Below are 17,426 nucleotides of genomic sequence, written 5' to 3'. Positions count from 1 at the left end.
CAGAATTAATTTGCAAGCCTTCTGCTTTTTCTGATGTTGTGTTGCAGAATGTACTGAGCTTTGCTTGCAGAGTTTTTTTCTATGAGATTTATATATATTTTTTCCTACGAGATTTGTTTCCACCAGATTGGTTTCCATTTTCTCCTGTAGCCAACATGCCAGCAAATCTATCAATAGGTTACTGTTCTGACACCAAAGCATAATTCCAGTGGAACCTACTGTTTGTTTCTTACAAGTTGTCCTCATTGCCAATCCACAAGAGAGATAAATTGCTATATCCTGCAAAATCTAGTAACACATGCACTCAGTTTTGGAGCCCTCATTACCTCTGCAGCAGTAGGACACAAAAATGACCAATCATAGCCACCATCCATTAGACTAGAAAAAGTGAAACAAAATGCTTTCTTCATGCATCAATTTCTCTTCATTCACTTATGCATGAATGTCCATACATTCAGAATTATCAGATGCTACTATGATAACACTACTCTTTGCTGGATAATTTGCCCAGCACAACCTTTGTAATTACAGAATATCTTTGCTGCCAACAAAGCACAGAAGTCTTCTGAGCAGAACTTAAACTACAAAATCCCAATGAATCGCAGAGTAAGTATGTATAAATATACAGAGAAGGGAAAGTTTAGGAAGAAAAGTTCAGATACACTGGTCACTGTTTGACTTTCAGCAAGATAAAACCTAGTATCAGTAACCAAAAGCTCAGCATTCAGTATTAATTATTAAGAATTTTTTTGTCAACAACAATCTTGTCAATGATATAGCATACATCTCTGCATGGAATCAACATATGTCTAATGTCTTTTCAATTAAATTATTGATGATCAACATGCCATCACATTACCATTAACACATCAAATTCCTTCAAACAATTTGAACAGAGGTTATGTTTGCTACTTACCTAACTGGGTCTCCTGAATTGTTAGCTTACTCTCCAAGGGGTGTAAAAGCTTTGGTGGTTTATCTGTTAGTGGCGCTAGAAAAGAAAGAAATTCACATATGTAGTGTTCTGACTATTATTATTGGGTAGACTAAGACTTGGTTTTATACCTATTATTTCAAGAAGGCTTTGGTTTTCTTTTGTTTTAATAATGTTCATGCCTTCAGTAGCTGTAAATGTTTTTGCTTAGACAGTAAATATAGCACCAAAATTAAAGGTCCTTGTATTAAGAAAGTAATTTCTTTGAACCCCAACAAAAACAAACAAAGAAACAAAAAAAAAAAAAAAAAAAACCCCAGCAAAAAAGCAACCAAGCAATAAAACAAAACCAACCAAAAACCCCAAACCAACCAACCAACAAAACCGTAAACCAAAAATGCACTGACATTGCAATTTTCTCTTTTGGTAAATATTATTCAGAATTTCAGTATGCTGTGATATTTAATTACTTTTCTGTAGGGTATAGTCATTAAAAGGTAAAGAACATAAGTTACTGTAAAACAACTTAGAATATTTGATGACAATTTTATTTGAAAGATAGTCCCAACACTGAAACTTTGTAAAGTGGAATACCAGTTAAGTTTTCAAAATCCAATGAATGGATACAGTGAAATAATGTCAAGATTCCTAATACAATGGCTTCTCTTTTACCTTTTGGTCTACCCTGAAATAATATTAGTAGATTTTTATGCAATAATAGAATAGAATGAGTTTTGTAGTGGTAAAAAACCTTCTGAAGGTTGTTGAAATGTGTTCAAACCATGCATGTATATAAATCCTCCTATTCTACTAAATATAACATCTGCTTACTTGATTCATAGAAGTGACATTGATTATTACTACTTTTGTTGTTGTTAGCAAGTGTACTTTTTACAGTGTCTGAGAGATGAGTGCATGCCATATGAAACAAAAAATAATTTTTCCCCTTTAATTCTGGTAGTAAACATTCATGGGAAGTTTCCAGCTTTTCTAGTCACCTGCAACATTTTGATATTCTGCTTTTCAACATCAATTCATACTTCAGTTTGTAACACAGATTATGGGCTGTCGCAGATTTAAAATACATTTGACATTTTGATATAGCTCTAGAATATTTGTTCCCTTCAACTTGTCAAAATCAATGCTCCTTTTCTTACTGACACACACACATACCCATATGTGTATGGGCTTAATCTACTAAACACACTTGCCTCCTGTCAGTGGAATAGCAGGAGAAGTTTATTTGCATTCTCTTCATTATGTTTCCTCTGGTCTTTTAGTAAATTATCAATGTTCTTTAAAAGGTACAGCATTAATTTCACCTTTGCAACAATTAGAGAATGGAACCATTATCAACTTGTGTTTCTGCTTTACAGACATTATCCTTTATATGATAAAAGCATAAACCCACTCAGTTGGTATCAAAGATGTTAACCCATCAGACCTAGCAATGAATCAAAATTCAGGGGAGTGGTAAAACACGTGTACTTGGTCCAAAAACCTTCTCTCAGTTCGTGCTTCTTACAGCTCCTAGTGTCTATGGGAAATCATTCTGCTCTACAGGCTTTGGAGAGAGCTGAAAGATTTTTGGCAACATCTCTGGCTTGCTACTTTTCTTTACACCAATGCTAATTCTTTTTATCTGTTTTTCTCTCTCTATTTTTTTTTCCTTAAAGGCTAAAGTGGGTGGAAAGGAAAAGGATTCAAAATATATTTTCTTCTTAAACTGTAAAATTCGTCATTCCCATTTCTTAACTTCTCCGTAAAGGCTCATAATTCGTCAGCACATTGCCATTTTTTCAACATCCACTATGAATTTAAATTTAATTTTGCATTTCTGTCATTCTCAACTCAATTATTATTCATCAGATAATGTCTTCTGAGTCACTGTTTTTCTAAATCTGTTTTGAAACTGCGAGCAAAGTTCCCCCATTGTAAGTAAAGATATAGTAACTTGTGGAGTTAATATGAATGCAATGAATAAGCAGATTAAAAACCAGCATTTTTTCAGTTTAAGCAAAGGCCAACATTACTTTTATGATCCTGTATCTCAGGTCTCTAAGAAGCTTTCTACTTTAAAATTAAAAGACCCAGGACATGGAGAAAAATTATCCTTCAACAGAAGTATGAAGTTATTATAAAATTAATGTCCAGTTTAACTTATGAGATTTAATACATAATTAAACAAATAAAATGCTACTGAAAACAATAAGTTAGACACATAACTGATGCATCAAAATCATAGCAGCATGTAGGTGGAAGGATCCTTTGGAAGATGAGTGACCCAACCTCCTGTTGGAAGCAAGTCCAATAGAGCAGGTTGTCAGGACCTCCTCCCGTCACATTTTGAAGATCTCTGTGGGTGCAGATTTCACCACCTGGGGTGTTCCAGCTGCCAACCACCCAGTGGCCCTGCACTGAACTTGGTTCACTACATCTGTCTTTTTGAACTGCAAGAAGCTGAAAATTTCTCAGTGTCCCAGGTGTGGCCCCAGGATGGGGAAGGATCACCCTCCTGGACATGCTGGCTGAAGTCTTGCCAAGAGCTGTGCAGTTGGGATTTACCAACTCAATTTATTGTCCACCTAGACTGACAGGAACATTTATGCAAAGCTTTCTCCTACTCAGTCAGTCCCAGGTTCTGCCCTGTTGCACGAGATTATTCCATTTCTAGACCAAGATGCTGCTTTTGCCTTTAATATACTCTCAAGGCTTCCTGAAGGAGCATCTCTGTTCTCTACTATTTCACCCATTCCTCCCATTTTACTTAGAGTGTACTCTGTCCCATCCCCCAGGAGTACAAAACCTCCCTAATCAAAACCTCCCTAGTAAAACAAAGATTCAACAGAAGTTAATTGCATCATGTTCTTATTTAAAAAGAATAGTTACCAATGTTTGTAACCATAACACTTTATATTTAGTAAGAAATGTAACTAAAAATTCTAAATTGGGGAAAGTATCCCAGCATTGTATTCCTTTAGATGTCTACCAATCTCACACTTTTGTATGTCTGTCCTATAAGCAATCACATTTTCCAGGGCCAACTCCTTCACCTGTCTAGAAAAGTAAAAATATCTTTGGGTACTCTTCATTCTGGAGCTTTAGACTGTAGGGAATTACTGTGAATAGGAATTATATAAGCAAGGAAAAGAATTTAAATAACTATACGTGCTTAAATATCAAATTTTCCAGGGTGATCTGAAACTTTTCCTCAGTCAAACAGGGCCTTTAGTGTCTGTTATTTGATCCATTTCTTAGCCTGAAAATGTATGTAAGTTTGTTCTGGCATATTAATTCCAGTGGACTGAGGAGGAGGTGAGAATTTCTCTAGCTGCCTCTACACCTCTCAAGTGTACACTCTCCATTATGGAGAGTCAACATTAATGGACAACACAGAGTTACTGCAATCTTCATTTAGTTTAGAATCTCTGGAGTAGACCTATGTATCTCCTATAAACTTTTTCATATCCTTAAAATCATGCAGAATGACTTAACTAAGCCATATGAGAGTCTGATGAAAATCAATATTATTTTCAGACAGATATATTGAGCCACAGTTATCTACTAAATTGAAGAGCAAAAGCATAATTTAATACTTTCTTACTAAAATTTTACTAAATAGCAAGAACTCAAGAAAATTTATAAAACTCACAACTACATCTGGTCTCTTAAATAAGTTAAATAACTTTTATTTTTTTTTTATGAATAGATGAACAAAGGCAATAATTTTCGTGTCCTACAGAAATATCCACGATTTGAAAGTACTTCCTGTTCTGTACTGTATGCAGAGAACAAAAATCCTTTGAATATGTTTAAAAATATAAAGAGAGGACCCTCTTCCCACCAGGTAGTGCTTATCAACATGGCTGTCACACAGGAGGAACAGAGCGCTCGGGTTCCTATTCTTGCATGAGAGAATTCTCAAGTCTCTTGGCAAGAATCTTAGTTCCTGGATATTATTATCTACTCATGCATGGATTCACTTCTCCCTTCCTCCCTCTTGGTTTTTTCTTTCTCTTTCCTTCTCACTTCTTTTTTTCCTTTGTTTTTCACCACCCTCGCACCACCCCTCCTCCCTCCAATGTCCACCCCCACCACTTTAGAATCAAGGAGTCATTTTAATCAAAATTGGTATATTCCTCTTTAAAAACAATGGGGATTGATAGGTCAGTGCCTTTTAAAGGAAAGCTGTTTGATCATAAATCAAGTTTACAGCTCATCTTATGTTTGACTTCTGAACCATCATTGATGAATGGTTTGAAAACAAATATGTGTCAAACTTGAAGTAAACTAAAGCTAAAAAATAAAAAAGGTGAAGTAACCAATTCTGAAGATTTATTAAAAATTAATATACAACTTCAGAAATACCAGTCAGCTGCAGACATATTGATCCTGCTCATAGAAAAAGTGGCTAAATTCACATTCCGTGTCTATCAGATTGGATGTACATTTAAAATATATTGAACAATTTTTCTGGCGGTAATGAAAGTGAGAGCCACCACAATCAGTCACCCTGCTGGAAACCAGCCAGAAGACAATATTTTTACATCAGCCACTGACTTCCATGCTCCTCTTCCTACGCTGCTGCTCTAGCTTTAGATGAATGTGGTCACATGATAGGTACATACACTTGCTCTGTGCAAAACACCATCATTTGGAGAGACCAGCCAACTGTTAGATTTTAACACATGCAATGAAGAAATCTTAATTCAGCCTGTATATCAAAACAGCACTAATCTGGGCATCAAAATGCAGCTGCCTCAAAATGAACAAACTTAATAATAGAAAAAAATACAATTTCAAAGATCTAGGTTTATGTGTGTTTTATGAAGTGCTCTCAGATTCTCCCTTGAAAATAACTACAAAAAGGTTTTAATTTCTTAGAGGAAGACAGGGTTTTCTGGAAATGTCTGAAAATCAGAAAGCCAGTTTATTGTCTGGACATTTCATTCCAGGCAAAAATTCACAGGAATAGTTGCCTAACTTGTCCAGCCTGAGTTATATATATTTTAGAACATTTCTGGTTCAAAAGTTTTATTGAAGTAAAAACTACATTTTGAGGATGAAAATCCTTCTGATCTTTCTGAGATTTGAGATAATGCAATGAGATTAAACATCTTATGTTTATGAACTTATACCGTTTTAGAAAAAATGACTGACATGTCCCTGGAAGATATTGTAACTATAGCACAGGATTAAATAGGGGGAAGAATTCATTGCTATGCAAAGGGAAAATATTCCTACACTTTGAAATCAAAGGACATCAGAGATATAGAGTTCTTTTCATGAAGTCTGCGCTGTTTCTTTGAATTCAATCCATAGTTCAAAAAGACTCCATCTCTTGGTTTGTGTTTAGAAACTTAAGAGAATTCCTCACTTCCATGTACTTTCTTGCTAATTTTCTGAGCTTGTGTTTCTTTTTCTCCTATATTTGTTGTGCCAATTTTGTCATAGACTGATAATTGTGAAGACAAGGTACTTCTGTCAGGGGAGGGATATCTGAGGAGGATATAGAGGAGGTCTGACTGTAAAGCTGAACAAGTTGCCCATAGAATCCATGGCTTCCCCAACGCTGGAAATGTTCAAGAACAGGCTGGATGGGGCCCTGAGCAACCTGGTCTAGTGGAAGGCAACCCTGTCCATGGCACAAGGACTGAAACCATAAAGTCCTTTCCAGCACAAACCATTCTACAATTCTGCATCAGAGGCAGCACTGCTGCCTGCTCCACACGCTCTCAGAGCTGTCCTGGGCCTGGCTGTGAAGTGCATGGGGTGCACTCACCCTTCCAGCTATCTCATCTGAACATTTATTCAAGCATTGCCAAGCATGACTATCTTAGGCCAACATCAGTGGGGAAGGTTTGAATCTAGAGTAAAACAATGGACTGGGGTTTAGGTTCCTATGTTAAAGTGTCATGAGGGGGCTCTGAAAATAAAGCACTGTCATTGGAAAGCCCTCCATTATGAAAAGTTTATATTGATGGCCCTATTCAGGAATCATAAATAATTATAATAATAGATGGAAAAACTATAGCATTCCAGCCGATAATTGCAGTGCCTTGAAAAACTCTGATGCATACTTTTATGTTTGGTTTCTTTGTTTTAATAGAAATGTCTGAAAAAGAAAATGCAGTAATGCCATAGCAGTAGTCTACAGTAGATTGCAATAAAATTATGTCCAGCCTGAAGCTACAGTCTTGAAACATTAATCTACACAGTCACTGTCCAGATGAGTGTTGATATTGAGAAATCTGAGATTCTGGAGAGTAAATGTGAGCTGAGCAAAGGTATTTTTTTCCTTATTCCTACAAACATAGCTATAGTCCTATGTATTTGGACCTATCAATAGAGACATCAATACCTTTTAAAAATTAAATATATAGCAAGGTCTTTCATAAGAAGGGAGTTCTTTGTACCTGCTTGAGACTTAACAGCCTTAAATCTCTCCTCTCAGTTACATTCAGATTGGTTTTCACTCACAAGGGCATCATTTAAAGTCACATATGCCATGAATTGCACAGCAACCCTGTAAGAATATTCTGCCTCGCCGTGTGCATGCTGAATCAAGCAGTTCAAACTGGGGGCAGATACTTATAAGGACACTCAAGTTATGTGTGCAAAGCCATAGGCATATGACTGTAAATGAGCTGTCTAATGTGACTTCGTTTCCACTACAACTGACTCAAGATCAGCTTTTATCTTTTGAAATGTTGCCATAAATCTTGCATTGCAAGACAAAAATGTCTTTCTCATTGTCTTTCAGTTTATGTCTTTCTCATTGTCTTCTCCTTACCACACATTAAAAACCCACAAAAACAACAAAACAACAATTCCCCACCCCTACTGCTTTGGGCATATAAATGAAAATGGTTTTTATTGTTTCCACCTAATCATTTCTTCTGATGATTTTTGCAAACTGGCCATAATCTTTAATTTTTTCAATAAGCATTTTTTTCAAAAATAAAAACCTTTATAGTCCTTTGAATAGAATATCAGCCCTTCCTAAAAGAAAGTGCAGAAACAGCTAAACTTGTATTCAATAAAGTGGTTGCAAAAGTTTTCATGATGCATATTGAGAAGAGACATTACTAAATGAAATATAAAAGGCGGGAAGAATATTTGCAAGAAGCCTTTTAAAATGTTTTAAGCCTGTGAGTCCCTTGAGATTAACAACACACTAAATACTGGAGAAGGGTAAATGAAGCCAGATGTTGGGGTTTTCATTATCTGCTCATCTCTAATTGAATCTGATGTGACACTTGTGCTATCCCTATGACTTGAGAGGAGATGTTAGTTTTCTTGAACACACAGTGACATTTCCCGGAGATCATCTCCATGGAAAAAGTACAAATAATCAAAAGGTTGCCATGGCAGATGTTAATGCAGTCTTGAAATACAAAAGAACAAAAGAATATATGTAGCTAAACAATCGAGTGAAATATCAGCCTAATATCTTGAGATGCTCTTGGTCTCTTTCTGTGTGGCAGATTTGGGATTGATATATTGATTTCATGAAGAAAAAGGGAAGGAATAAAGCAAAGCTTTAATTTTAAGTGACTTTTTAAAATTACAGTGACAGGATTTCCCATCTCCCACAAAAAACCCCAAACAAAAAAGAGACCCATAGTACAGAAAGCCAGATATAAATATTAAAGTATCTAAAAAAATCCAAAATGTTTTTTCTCCTTTGCCTGTAGTTTCTCTACACCACACCACTGTTTTTTGTACAAAACTGATTTCTAAAGCAATATAATGGCAATGAGATTTCCTAAGTAGGGTTATTAAAAGGATGTCATGCTACAGCCTGGTCTACCTCCATGGTCTGTTAAATTTTTCCCTGCACTTGGGTATTAGAGGTATCAGATCATCTGGGGAAAAAAAAAAGAATCTTGTTTTTACAAAAAGTCAGATTATATATTTTCAGTGCATTTTGTAAAAATAAAATCTCTTGTTAGAAAAATAACTGAATGATATATCAAGGAGCATTTCCACCAGCAACTCCTCTGGTGTTTCAGCTTGATGAAGCAGCTCACCAGCCTGTCATTCAGCAGCAACGCAGGGAGAGCCTGTAAGGGGATCTGCTCCTGCACCTACCTGTTAGCTCAGGCCTTTGTTTTGAAGAGTCTTTAGGGAACTGGTGTGTTTATAACTCTTGTATAAGGGTTGTGAAACAAATAGAAACACACAGTAGCCCCCAATGAGGCTACCTGAAAAGATGTCATATTCACCAAGCAAAACATATTTATATGAATAATAATGATTTAGGAAAACTTATTAGAAAAGCCAGACTAAAAAATTATCATCAAGCAAGCATTCTGCATCACATTATTAAAATTTCTCTGCATATCATCCTAAGTTCTAGCATGATTCATTCCAGGATGAATGAAAGATTCATCCTCCTCATATAGTTAACCTGTTCTCCTTCTTTTTATCTCTAGGTTAAAACACAGAAAATACGGGGATGGAAGTATCATAAGGCTATAGCTTCCATGACTAGAAAAAATATATATTTTTAACAATTACTCCATAATTCTTTCCAGATGACCCCAAGATTGCCTCATTTATATAGTCCAATTATTCAGTGATACTTACATTGTCTTATTCAGCCCTACCTTCACACTTGTCATTGAATATAAGTATTTACTATTATTTCTTGTCCTCAATATTTTCACAATCATTAAAACTTCCCCCTGAAATTTAGCAATAATTTCCTTTTTTTTTTTTTTTGCGTATTATTTGTGTACCCTGTCTCAGATTTAGAGTTCAAACCCAAGGAATGGAGTGAATTTTAGAATCATTGGAATCAAAAAGAAACCTGGAGAAGATCTTTAAGATCGTCAAGTCCAACTGCCAACCCAGCACTGTGCAATCCAACAAATCATGTCCCCAGGTGCCACATCTACAGGTCAAGTACCTCCTGTTCCAATGCCTGTTCTGTGGACCCTCTCCAGCCCCTCAGTGCCTTTCCTGCAGTGAGAGGCCCCAAACTGGACACAGGATTTGAGGTGTGGCCTCACCAGTGCCGAGCACAGGGGGACAATCCCTGCCCTGGTCCTGCTGCCACACCATTGCCGACCCAGGCCAGGTGTCCCTGGGCACACCTGGATCATGTCCAGCTGCTGCTGACCAACATCCCCAGGGTTTTTCCCACCAGGAAGATTTTTCAGCCACAATTTAAAGTACCCCATTGAAGGTAGCATCAGTAGAAGAATGATGTTTAGGAAATGAATGGTAATATTGGGAAACTTGTTCCTGCCTTGCTTTTATTATTTCTTCCTTTTTTTTCTTGGAGTTAGGGCAGATAGTTCTTGTATATACACTAGCTCATGACCTTTGCAGACAAATTCTAGATACTCTATTTTTTTTTTATTAATTAAATCTGATATAAATCTGCTGATAATGCTGACATTTCAAAGTAAGATTTCTCAGCCTCTGAGGAGGCCTTGTAAAGAGAAGAGGACCCTAATCACCCTGACCACTTCAAATCTTCCAGTGAGCTGACATTTAAATGTCTTACAATTAAAAATTTTACATATTTCATAGAGTTTTCTCTTTCAGAATTTGTATTCAACCTTTTAATTCTGTTGCTCTATTTAAAAATCATCTGATTTAAAAAGCGACCAGCTCTCATTCTCTATTCAGTTTCTGTCTTAGACCTGTAAGATTAGAACACTTACTTTGTTCTCCAAGTAATTGCAGTGATTTAGTCCTCTGATTCTGTCTTTGGTCTGCTAGGAATTTGGACATAATGTCATTTCTTGTGACCTAAAAACTGAAAAAAATCCACTTTCATGAACAATAAGAAGATTTTTTATTTTCTTTTTGTACTTCTTATTTGGTGCACATGTTTTATTCTATCCTCTCAGGCAGCTTTTTTTAATCTACTCCATTGAGACAAGGGTTTTGCTTCTAAGTTGGGAGATTTTGGACTGTAAGAAAGCAAATATCACTCCTAATCTTCAAGAAAGACTAGAAGAAGCATCTTGGCAACATAGGCTGGCCAGCCTTTCCTTGATCTCTAAGAAGATGATGGAACAAACAGTCCTGAAAACCATACCAAGATTATTAAGAACAAGATGATGATTGAGAACAGTCAGCATGGATTTACAAAAGTATAGTTGTGCTTAACCCACCTGGTAGCCTTTGATAATGAGATGATGGGCTCAGTGGGCCTGCAGACAGCAGCTGGTGCTGTTTATCTTGGCTTGAGGAAGACTTGAAGGGCTTTTGTCTCACTGGCAAGCTCAATGGATTTTGTGTGTGGATAGGGAGATGGGTTGACAACTGAGTGAATTGATGGACTCAGAGGGTTGCAATGAGCAGCACAAAGATTTTGGGGTGGCCTGCACCACTAGGATCAGTGCTGGTTCAGCACTTCTTTAGTGATCTGGGTAATGGAGCACAAAACTGGGAAGAGTGGTTGATGACCAACAGGGCTGGTGCCACTCAGGGGGACCTTGACAGGCTGGAGAAATGGTCTGGCTGACAGGAACACCATGAAGATCAACAAGGTGAATTGGCAAGTCCTGTCCCAGGGGAACAATATTCCCAAACTTCAATACAGGCCTGGAGCCGAGCAGCTGAACATGGGATGGTCATGGAAGGGCCTTGGATCCATAGAACACAGGTTAGCACTGAGCTCTTGCAGGAGTGAACACCAGCAGCACCCTGGGCTGCATCAAGCAGAGCACGGCCAGCAGGCTGAAGGGGATCCTTCCCCTTTTCTCAGCTGTGATGAGACACAATCTGGAGTGTTGGGCCTGGTTCTGGACTCTCCCACACGAGAGAGATATCAACATTCAGGGCTCAGGAGAGTGAAGAGCCACAGTGATGACAGGGATTGGAGCATTTCAGACAAGGAGAGACCAGGAGAACTGAGACTGCTCAGCCTGAAGAAGAGATTCCTCAAAGGGATCTTGTCCATGTCTAAGAACCCATGATGGCTGAAGTCAAGATAACAGAATCATGCTCTTCTCAGGGTAAGGGACAGGAGAAGAGGCAAGGACACAGGAAAAAAAAAACCCACAGGAAATTCCACTTAAACATGAGAAAAATATTGTTCACTTCATAGATGGTGACCCACAGGAACAGGTTGCCCAGAGATACTTCATTGTCTCCGTTATTGGAGATTTAAAACCAACTGGACATAACCCTCAGCAGCCTGCCCTCTCTGTCCCTATTCTGAGCAGATGACTGGAACAAAATATCTCTAGCAGGTCTCCACTTGTCATATAATTTTCAGCAAATATTAGCACTGTACAATCAGTTTTGGAAAGCCTGGAGAATTCCCCGGGTATCCTGAGTACTCAGTGTCTGTGCAGCAGGTGGGATGGGGGATGTGCCCTGCAAATTCCACTGTAGAGCTCCAAATTTGATCATACAGATGTTGTGCCTGGTTTTATACTGTGTGTACAGATCCTTCCATTGTAGCAGCAGACACCCTGGCACAGAGGACTTCAGGTTTGCATCATCTCTGTACAAATCTTGTCTGAAGTCTCAGCTGTGCAGTTTTTGTTTCCATACATTTTCTGGTTCTCAACATGGTAGGAAATCAAGGTCTACCACAGGACATGAAAACCAAAAAAGTTACACAGTCCATGTAAGGAGAGGTAGAAGAACATGCCTGAGAACAATAATATCTGACACATATTGTCCATTTAATGCGCCAAGCTTTAAATAAAGCTCTGTCTACAAGCCCAGTGTGGCAGATGTTATATTAGCACATATCATACGGTTACTTGGCAACAAACAGAGATTAGACATCATAAACATTTGGTCTGCAGAAATGTCACCAGAGCTGGTGATTACACAACCATATTTAATGCTTGGTGCATAAAAATATCCACAACTATCCCTAGTTGTGTATATACTAACTGTGTGTAAAGCAAATTCCAAACTTATTCAGCAAAGGGCCTAGTTAAATATGTTAGAATTTTCTAATCTCTTTCAGAGTTTGTCTACAAGGCACTATTCAGGGTCATACAGAGGATCCCCATTAGAAAGGACATGTCTATGCTAGAGTACTCTATCAGTAATGTGTGCTGGTGAGCAAGGGAAAGGTTCAGTGCTAACAAATCCATGCTGCTTCTAGTGTTTGAGCTCCATGCCACTGCACATGCTACAGCATGTCATCAGGGACTCAGGAGCCTTTATCCAGTTTCCAAAAATGGTGTAGATACTTAGGAGCCCAACTTTCATGTCAGTCCTCAAAAACTTGTTATGGATCTCCTTTGTTTAATTCTTGTGCTTTTGTAAATCCTACTTGGTGCCATAATCCTTGTGTAAGTTGAGGAGCAGGAATATAAATTCCTATAAAACAAGTGACTTGCATGTAAAGTTTTTTTTTTTTGGAAAATGCAATTTTCTATCAAGTTAAACTCTTTACAAATGGATAAGAAACCTGGGATGCAGAGTCTGTGTACAAAGTAGCACCACAACCCATTTTGCATACAAATACTCTTGGCTTCTGTTTATATGGCTGACTTTTCTCTGAATTCTCAAAGTACATTACATGCCATGCTAGTGAAAAGAGAAAATTAGCTGTCACCTCAAATGCAAGATAACAAAACCCCCAAACCTGTATGGAACCTTCAAAATGTATATCTGTAGCTCTCCTACAAGAAATGAAGTTGTTTTTACAAGTAACTAGAGAAAGAAAAAGATCAAATCAGAAGTACATCAATTTTTGCAGATGACAAATAAAAATTACAGAGAGAATAGGAAAACTTTGCTTCTATGAGGAAATACTCATTCTTATATTGATTGAGGGATTGCTCCTCAGAAATATTTCATCCTTGTGTTCCATTTTGATAGCAAAGAAAAAATTTTCTTTCCACAAACAACTAAGTGTAGTAGCTATTATTTTACATGGCTCTGGGTCTTTTAGGGAGAGAAAAAGGCAAGTGAAAGTTATTACCCAGCAGTAACAGCCACATCTTTTCTACGTAGTGCACTGACTGAGAATAGTCTGTCCAAAAGTCTGATACCTCCATTTAACATTTTTAAATTCTTAGTAACAAAAAAGTCCCATTAAAGTTTAGGCAATAAAGATTAGTACACAAGGTCTCCACAGACAGGACAGCAAGCTACTGTATGAGAGGAAGAAAAAAGGATCTCCTAAGTCAAATGAACAACAGATGATACCTTCTGCTGCTACATTACATTCATAGAGCCATGCTGGGTTGGAAGGAATCTCTCAGATCATCTATTTCCACCACCCCTTCAACACAGCAGGGACACCTTCCACTAGACCAAGCTGCTCAGAGCTGCATCCAACTCAGCTTGGAGCACTTCTGGGAACAGGGCATCCCCAACTCCTCTGGGCAACCTGCTCCAGTGTCCTACCACCCCCACAGCAAACATAATGAGCTCTGTATTTTAATTACTACAATATGCATATGGATTTTCATGATTAGATGGAACTTCAAAATCACTGGGTATCACATTACTATTGTACCCCACAGATATCTGGCATTTAGGAAAACTAGACAGACTTATGTGTAAAGAGTCAAAAGACTTGTCAAAGTCTTATTAACTATAATGAAAGTTCTAACATTTTCTTTCTGACTGAGTTACATCTCTGCTATATATAATTACAATATTTGTTGCTTTCTTCCATGTAACTTCTTCTAGAGAGGATCCAGAAATTATTGCCTCTGTCAGAGTTTTAATTTTAACATTTGTTAATGGAGGCATGGAACATGTCTCTGGTATTTTATCATACACTATACAGGAAAGATGTCTTAGGTTTTACTATTGCAAATGGGTTTCACCAGGACTTCAAAAGGACTACCTTTTCATATATTATGAAAGTCCTTTTCATGCCTGATTCATAATATATAATCCTGGGCAGAAACACTGAAAGTAGCAAATCAGTGCAGAAAAATAAAAAATGACACTATTTTTCAAAAAACAAAAAAAGGTACCTACTATCCCCCCCCTTTTTTTTTTAAGCTTTTTGAGAAACGCCATGTTTATGGTGTTCTCTGCTTTCTTCCCTTCTGTTCAGTTTTCCTTTTTGTCTAATAAATTCAGGTGAATCTCACTGTAGTTTTTCAGAGGTGATTACTGGGGAACATGCAGTAAAAGGTATAATGGGGAATGGTACCTCAGCCAGGAGGTGGCAAGCTCAATAGGCTCTAGGGCACTAACTTAAATACTTAAATTAGTTATTGAGTGAAACAATCACAGATTGCTAATGTAGAGCCCACCACAATGGAGGTTTAAAAGATTGAAAAAGCACTCCAAAAAAAGGAAACTTGAGGGTGCCTTCTGTGTTAAGACTATGCATCAGATGTATTCAGAGCTAAAAATTAAGAGAAAGGAAAGAAAATCACTCCCAAATTCACTTTGCATTAGAAAGAGTGGAGGAAAACATGAAAGCATCACACATTTCTAATGAAATTATCTGCTTGATGTATAAGTGCAACTTGCAGGCCTTGGAGCTTTTCCTTCTATTGTTGCTTCACTACTTATTCTGATCGAAGTGAATTTATCAAGTGTTGGTGGGGTCCCAAACCAATTCCATATGTATATTTTTATCCTTCATGCATATTGAAAACAATATTTATCAATATGCTACAGATTAGATATTCTTCATCCAGATTAGTGATAAATTTGAATTTAAATATATTTTACTTGTGACAGCAACAGATATATTAATAATTAAAATCATAAAAACTATGCTGAGCCAGGTACATTTTTTCTGGGATTTCTTTCTGAGAGTAGAATTCACTTTATAGTATCAGGTAGATTCAAACTATCAGAAATCAACAAGAAAGAAACTGAAGGAATTTTGGGGGTGGAAGCACTCTGGAGCCATGACATAGTCAAATTCCAGGGGAAGACCTCATACTAGGAAGCAAATGTGGAAAGCAAAAGGAGTCACTGAATGTGTGTTCCTTGATATATTCACATCTTTTTTGCTCCTGCATTCTTATTTTTTAAAGGGAAAGGCAGGAAAGGAGAAGATTTACCCTTGGTACATATTTCAAATTAAACTAAACCATATTCACCAGAGAACAAAAAAAGCAATGCAAGGAAAAGCAAAAAAAAATAAATAGTATATAGAAAATCATGATAGAAAATTGTCAAGTGTAATATTGGACAGACTTCAAAAAACATATTTCATAAACAAATATTGTAAATATATTAAAAACAGGCTGCATGAAATAAATATTTTTGAAAAGAGTCACTGAAAAATTGTAAATTTTTCTATAACAGGAGCCCTATTCAAATATTAATCAGAATACCTCATCAACATGTAGATATTTCAAAGAGTTTCTAAGTGTGCACTTATTGTGTGAAATATCAGAATCACAGCTAGGTGAGGCTGCAAAGAACTGCAACCTGGAGATCATCTAGTCCAAAACCTGTTGTAGTGTGTTCATTAAGTTCATTTAATTCCTCCCCCATTTTATGTATCTGCTCCCCCCCCTTTTGTGTAAAATGGTTCTGCCCTCCTCAGTTTTCCCGCCACAGCCCTGCCAGTTCTATTGTCAGTCTGTTAGGTTATATAATTCCTCCTCCCCATTTTCCCTTATATGTATGCTTTTTTCTCCTCCCTGGGCCAAGTCAATCACCCCCCACTCCACCCAGTATTCCAGAAGCTTCTCCTCTTTGGGGGTTGTGGTTGGCTGTGGTCCCGGGGCCCCTCCCATACCTGGTACCTATTGGGCTCTCCACTATGTCATTTGTGTTAAGTTCATCCCCTCTTCTCCCCGCATTGGTCTTCTGTAAACCCCTCCCGGGTCCACTCCTTCCCTTTATAACCCCTAAGCACCCTTTGTTCTTGGTCATTCGCTGGGACATCGTGGGCTTTCCAATAAACCACGTTTAGCCCCCCGGCGAGTGTCCAGCTCCTTCCTTCTGGTCGTTTAGCAGCGATCCAGTCCGCAGCCAGCACAGCCCGAGGCCTTACGACGCCGAGGGGCGCTGGCAGGTGACGCAGCGAGGTGTCGGCCTTAACCTCAGCTAGCCGCACTCTGGCCTTCTCTGCTCTAGAAGGCTAGACACACGTCGCTGCAAAAACCCCTGCTCAAAACAGGGCAAAATTACCAGCTCCTGTTCTAGGAAATTTCAACAAAAATGATTGTTATATTAATAAATCTTAATCTTCCTTTTCATCTTGTTTCTTTTTTTTGATAAATAGGTTTTGAATGAAGAAATGAGACTCCTTAATTCCAATCCACTTCTGCTTTGCCCATGAGAACAGCCTCATGCTGGAGTTCTGGCATAGGAACTCACGAGAGTGTGGAACTCTTCAGACTCTTCTGAAACAGGTTTTACACTGCTAAACTTTTTGCAAAGAAAATAAGGGCTAATTTCTCTGCCAAGTGTTGTCATTTTTTGAAAAAAACAGACTTACTAAAAGCTGCCTGCAAGTGATAGCCAAGTTATTTATAGATGAGCATTGGCAGCAGACCTAGGAACATTTAAAACATGTTTTTAATCTCAATAATTATTTCATACTATAGATTTTATTAATCAGCCT

General features: G+C 37.7%; 1 protein-coding gene across 1 annotated transcript in view; it reads right to left on the bottom strand.

Moving 5' to 3' along the window:
* The window catches only part of IL1RAPL1 (interleukin 1 receptor accessory protein like 1), a 669,470-nt gene that overhangs the window by 157,632 nt on the left and 494,412 nt on the right, over positions 1-17,426 (bottom strand). Inside the window, exon 6 of the mRNA XM_058800041.1 lies at positions 917-991. Within this exon, the coding sequence (XP_058656024.1) occupies positions 917-991 (75 nt within the window). The remainder of the gene's footprint in view (positions 1-916; positions 992-17,426) is intronic.

The sequence above is a fragment of the Ammospiza caudacuta genome, chromosome 2 (genome assembly GCF_027887145.1).
Source record: "Ammospiza caudacuta isolate bAmmCau1 chromosome 2, bAmmCau1.pri, whole genome shotgun sequence".
Lineage (NCBI taxonomy): Eukaryota > Metazoa > Chordata > Aves > Passeriformes > Passerellidae > Ammospiza > Ammospiza caudacuta.
Note: the sequence above shows the minus strand (reverse complement) of the source record. Positions and strands in the feature narration are given on the sequence as shown.